At 46.6% G+C, this 6,323-nt stretch overlaps 1 protein-coding gene across 1 annotated transcript in view; it reads right to left on the reverse strand.

Annotated features, from left to right (window-relative positions):
• LOC101287280 (nuclear RNA export factor 2) overlaps nt 1–2,899 on the reverse strand; it is a 34,234-nt gene extending 31,335 nt beyond the window's left edge. The window contains 3 exon segments of the mRNA XM_049704520.1: nt 270–377; nt 2,482–2,560; nt 2,751–2,899. Of these exon segments, the coding sequence (XP_049560477.1) occupies nt 270–377; nt 2,482–2,560; nt 2,751–2,899 (336 nt within the window).
• Between the last annotated feature and the right edge of the window lie 3,424 nt (nt 2,900–6,323).

The raw sequence follows: 6,323 nt of genomic DNA on the forward strand, positions 1-6,323 counted from the left end.
GTTGGTTGACTTATCAGGGAAGGTGGTGCATGGGGGGCTTCTGTCTACACACATCCTTTCTGGCTCCAGCCGGTGGCCCTTGTCCATCTCCCCTGCAGACTTCACCTGTAATTATTGGGAGGAAGCACATGGACCAGAGAAACAAAGCCAGGATGGCCGTGCACCCCTAGTCCCTTCCTTTCCTTACAAATCCATTTCCCTTCCTCTGTCACCACCCTATTAGCTTTCCCACCTTCCCTTCAAAGATGGAACTGGGTACCACACCTCACCTCAGTGTTGGAGAGGTTCAAGTTCTTGGTGTTGGAAGCATTCGGCATAGTGTTGGATAGGCCGTGCAGCTGGTAGGGTTTCTTGCTGCTCAGGTCCAAGGACAAAAGCTATGATGAGGAAAGAGAGTGAGGATGCCAGCAGGGGATACCTGAGACCAATCTGCCTCTTCTACCTAAACTCTCCCACCATCTCCACCAGCCCCAGCATTGGGCCTAAGTCCTCATCTTGGGCATATTCCCTGGATGGATCTGCAGGGAGGTGGCCATGCCATTTCTAGGGTTTCCCGCCATTCCAATATCACAGGTCATCAAGTCTCCAGGAAGCCAGGAGGAGGGAAACAGAAGCTGAGAGCCTCCTGGCTGGTTCCGCTCTAGCACCAGCACCTCCTCAAGTTACTATCCCTGAGCATCCTTCCCAGACAGACCCCTCTGCCCTCACCTGCCCTACAATTACTGCTGTAGCCATACCAGGGTCAAAGTGGAGCCTCTGGATATCAAGAGATTGCTGGGGAGCATCATATTGTCTGTTCACAGTCAGCTGCAGAGTTAGGGATGGGGCTCAGTGGCTCTGAGTCTGAGGTGGTGATTGGGGGCAATAGGTGGCAATCCCAAAAGAAAGGGGGAAAGATTTAACAGGATATGTTTAATTGGAGCCCTGGAGGCAAAGAACATGAACAGTGGAGAAGCAATATTTGAAGAAATCATGATTGAGAAATTTCCAAAAGGGTCAAAACACATCAAGTTTGTAAAACTTTATTAATTAGAGAAAAAGTATACTTTAAGGAAAACCATTACTAGAGAAAAAAGGATCAATTCATCAAGAATATATTAATTAAATCCTAAATTTCTATGTACCTCTTGATAGAGCCAAAATATGCAATCTGAAAATTGAGGGACTTCCCTGGTGGCACAGTGGTTAAGAATCCACCTGCCGGGGCTTCCCTGGTGGCGCAGTGGTTGAGAGTCCACCTGCTGGTGCAGGGGACACAGGTTCGTGCCCCGGTCCGGGAGGATCCCATGTGCCACGGAGCAGCTGGGCCCGTGAGCCATGGCCGCTGAGCCTGCGCGTCTGGAGCCTGTGCTCCACAACGGGAGAGGCCACAACGGTGAGAGGCCCACATACCGAAAAAAAAAAAAAGAATCCGCCTGCCAATGCAGGGGACACAAGTTCAAGCCCTGGTCCAGGAAAATCCCACATGCCACAGAGCAACTAAGCCCGTGCACCACAACTACTGAGCCTGCGCTCTAAAGCCCATAAGCCACAACTACTGAGCCCACACGCCACAACTACTAAAGCCTGTGTGCCCTAGAGCCTATGTGCCACAACTACTGAAGCCCACGTGCTCTAGGGCCTGTGTGCTGCAACTACTGAAGCCTGCGTGCCTAGAACCCATGCTCTGCAACAAGAGAAGCCACCACAATGAGAAGCCCGCACACCACAACAAAGAGTAGCCCCCGCTCACCGCAAGTAGAGAAAGCCAATGCACAGCAACAAAGACCCAACGCAGCCTAAATAAATAATAAAAGAAAATTGATAAAAGCAATGGAGAAATAGACAAATCCACAGTCATGTGAGACATTTTAACATAACTCACTGAGTGACAGATAAAACAGGCAGATGAAAATTTGGTTAGATGTAGAAAATTAAACATGAGTAACAAAATTTACTTAATTAAAATAGAACACTGTACATAACAATTAACTACACAAAACTTTCCAGAATAGATTATATGCTGGGCCATAAAGCAAGCCTGGAGACACCTCTATGGGGATAATATATTATACCCTGAACGGTTGGTGTGAAAATTCAAGGGTAACCGTGGGTTCCCTGACCCTCTCCCACCTTTAGTATAAATCCAAAGAATATTAGCTTATACTAACCCCACCCCCAATTAGGGGACCGTCTCCACTCTCCAAGCCCTAGGTCACATGACTCAGGCCTTTTCCCTAACCAGGGGGAAAATTTCACCTCAGCCATGGCCATTTCCATAGGAGGGGAGGTTTTCCATGTGCAGTCAGGATGGGTGTGTCAGAGCCTACTTGGCCCATTTCCTCAAGAGAGTGGAAACTAGTCAGCCTGGGCCCTCTCCACCCCTTCTCTAAAGGGGGGTCAGATTGTTGGGGGTCCTGTGGGTTTGGGTTACGGAGGGAACTCAGAACCCCTCCAGCCCTATGGAGATCTGAGGACAAGGTCTCATGTTGACCAACTCACCCATCCGGTGGCCTGAAGGCAGTGATCTGTCACCACCGTCCTCACAGGCTGCTCGTGAAGAGAATCTGTGGGTCTGGTGCTGGAGGTTTAGAGAATATCAAAGAGGGCTGCCAAGGAAGGAGACAGCAGGCCCCAAACTCTGTCTCAGGGCCACAGAAGATGGAGTCCTAACCGGAAGTCCCTTCCCCAAGGGCATAGAGGAGGAGAGCCCTGGGAGTCAGAGGAGACTTAACTTCCTGTAATTACTGCCGCTTAAGTTTGCTACCAGCCTAACACCCAGGAAATCATTTCCAACTGAGGCACAGTTGCAGAGGACACCAACTGCAGTTAAGAAGCCAAGGTCCCAAGTACTTGTAGCTATAAATCCAGGGAACTCCAAAGGCATGTAAGCCTGCTGCATTACATTTTCTTCCTTCATGTATTCCTCATGAGAGGACCCTGAATCACCAGGCCCTTGTCCTCTCTGTGGTTGCTGATGCTTACTGAGTTTCAGGAGCTTGTATTAGGTCGTTCAGATGCTACAGGGGACAAAAGAGACTGGAACTGAGTTCCATGGATGGGGATGACCCTGCCCTGCATAGCTTTAATAAATTCTTGTTGCAATATATGGAGTTTTCTTAAGGTAGGGTAAAGTAATAGAAAGAACAGAAAATAGCCACATGTCAGGAAATAACTCCAGCACATCCCAGAGAGGTCAAACAAAACAGACCTAAGGGCTTCCCTGGTGGCGCAGTGGTTGAGAGTCCGCTTGCCGATGTAGGGGACACGGGATTCGTGCCCCGGTCCGCGGGGATCCCATGTGCCGGGGGGTGGCTGGGCCCGTGAGCCATGGCCGCTGGGCCTGCGCGTCCGGAGCCTGTGCTCTGAGGCGGGAGAGGCCACAACAGAGAGAGGCCCGCGTACCGCAAAAAACCCAAAAAAACAGACCTAAAATATATAAAGGAAATTGCAAACAGAGTTTGGTGGACCACCGGAATGAGAGTAGGAAGGAAAACGTCATGCCCTTTCCTTAAAAAAAAAAAAAAAGTATTCAGTGTAGATAGATGCTCCCTGGTGGTCAGAGCTATAATTGTAGCTCTGAAAGTCTCAGAACAGGAGGCTTTGAAAGGTGAGGGAATGAAGTGGAGACTTGGGCTTCAGTGCAATTTTCAATTCAGTGGAATTTTCAACCCCCCCTGGCAGTAATCTCTTTCTGAGCTCCATGCCTTCAGAAAGGAAGCCTAGCCCCTGAATGAGCTAAGGAGAAATCTTCATATGAGACTGTGTGAAACTTTGGGGTGAAGGAAGTGTAAGACAGAAACACACACACATACACAGATAAACTGTCATGTCAAGAGTTGTGATCTTTTTTTTTAATGAAACAGTACAGTGTGAAAAATTTTCTAAAACAATAAATATATGTAAAATTATTGTCAGTGGTTATTAGTTATTACATTTCTCTTAATAAAATTTCCTAATTACAAAATATTAAGCAGCTAAAAGTATATTTAGATATCAAATTATATATATTCCATCTATATATAGATGGAATATATATAATTATATATATTCCATCTATAAGAAGATAGACCTACAGATACCCATTGTAAATACATTAGTAAATATTTTCCAGATGTATTTTTCTGTGTATACAGATGTGTTTATCTACCTTTAAGTATTTATAAATATTTTATATATTTGTATTTTTTTTCAGTTTTGCAACTACTTGAATACATTTCTGTACAGTCTATTTTTTAATTATAACTCTCCGTATCTGTATTTCATCAGTTAATGTGATTTGGTGTCTCTCCAGATGTTTATTGGAAATGCATTTTAATTTTCAGGTGATTTTTTTGTTGTTGCTGGTCTATTATGTCCTTCTCTCTACTGATTAGCAAATTCCTTTATAGTCACGTATTAGCACAATATCTATCATATTGATAGCAAATATATTTAATCAATGAATATAATTTATAAAATTCATGAGGATAGCTTATTGCATGTACCCATATTTCTGCTCTATCTCTTCTTCTTTATTCCTTCCTGATTCTCCAAGAGTCCTTCTTTCATTATTTCTTTTCTGGTTGAAGAACGTCCCTGTCAACTCACAATCCTACACCCAGGGAAAATATCCTTTAGGAATGAAGGAGATAAATCAAGACATTCTCCAATAAAGGGAAATAATTTGTCACCATCAGATATACTCTAAAAGAATGGCTAAAGAAGTTCCTTAAACAGAAAACAAATGATAAAAGGAGCATTTGAACATCAGGAAGGAAGACAGAGAACAGCAAGCAAATGTGTAAGTAAACACAGTAGGCATTTTTTCTTCTCTTGAGTTTTCTGAATTATGTTTGATGATTGAAGCAAGAATTATAATACTGTATCATATAATTCTAAATGTATGTAGATGAAGTAACTAAGGCAATTATACTATAAATGGGTTAGGATAAAGGGACATACAGGGAGATGGAATTTCTGTACTTCATTTGAACTAGTAAAATGGTGACTCCAGTAGACCGTGGTAAGTTATATATATATAATGTGCTACAAAAAGCAACCATACACAAAAAAGCTATACAAAGACATACACTCAAAAACTCTAAATAGGAGAGACGGGGAAGATGGCGGAAGAGTAAGACGCGGAGATAACCTTCCTCCCCACAGATACACCAGAAATACATCTACATGTGGAACAACTACAGAACACCTACTGAACACTGGCAGAAGACCACAGACCTCCCAAAAGGCAAGAAACTTCCCACGTACCTGGGTAGGGCAAAAGAAAAAAAGAATAAACAGAGACAAAAGAATAGGGATGGGACCTGCACCAGTGGGAGGGAGCTGTGAAGGAGGAAAGGTTTCCACACACTAGGAAACCCCTTCGCGGGCGGAGACTGCAGGTGGCGGAGGTGGGCAGCTTCGGCACCACGGAGCAGAGCGCAGCAACAAGGGTGCGGAGGGCAAAGCAGAGAGATTACCGCACAGAGGATCAGGGCCGACTGGCACTCACCAGCCCGAGAGGCTTGTCTGCTCACCCGCTGAGGCGGGTGGGGCTGGGAGCTGAGGCTCGCAGGGAGAGGACTGGGGTTGGCAGTGTGAACACAGCCTGCAGGGGGTTAGTGCACCATGGCTAGCCGGGAGGGAGTCCGGGGAAAAGTCTGGACCTGCCAAAGAGGCAAGAGACTTTTTCTTCCCTCTTTGTTTCCTGGTGCGCGAGGAGACGGGATTAAGAGCACTGCTTAAAGGAGCTCCAGAGACGGGCACGAGCTGCGGCTAACAGCGTGGACCCCAGAGACGGGAATGAGACGCTAAGGCTGCTGCTGCCGCCACCAAGAAGCCTGTGTGAGAGCACAGGTCACTCTCCACACCTCCCTTCCATGAGCCTGTGCAGCCCGCCACTGCCAGGGTCCTGGGATCCAGGGACAATTTCACCGGGAGAACGCACGGCACGCCTCAGGCTGGTGCATCATCGCACTGGCCTCTACCACCGCAGGCTCACCTCGCATTCACACCCCTCCCTCCGCCCGGCCTGAGTGAGCCAGAACCCCCGAAGCAGCAGCGCCTTTAACCCCGGCCTGTCTGAGCGAAGAACAGACGCCCTCCAGCGACCTACACGCAGAGGCGGGGCCAAATCCAAAGCTGAGACCCGGGAGCTGAGTGAACAAAGAAAAGAAAGGGACATCTCTCCCAGCAGCCTCAGAAGCAGCGGATTCAAGCTCCACAATCAACTTGATATACCCTGCATCTGTGGAATACATGAATAGACAACGAATCATCCCAAATACAGGAGGCGGACTTTGGGAGCAAGATTATTTTTTCCCCTTTTCCTCTTTTTGTGAGTGTGTAAGTGTATGCTTCTG

Source organism: Orcinus orca, chromosome X, assembly GCF_937001465.1.
Source record: "Orcinus orca chromosome X, mOrcOrc1.1, whole genome shotgun sequence".
Lineage (NCBI taxonomy): Eukaryota > Metazoa > Chordata > Mammalia > Artiodactyla > Delphinidae > Orcinus > Orcinus orca.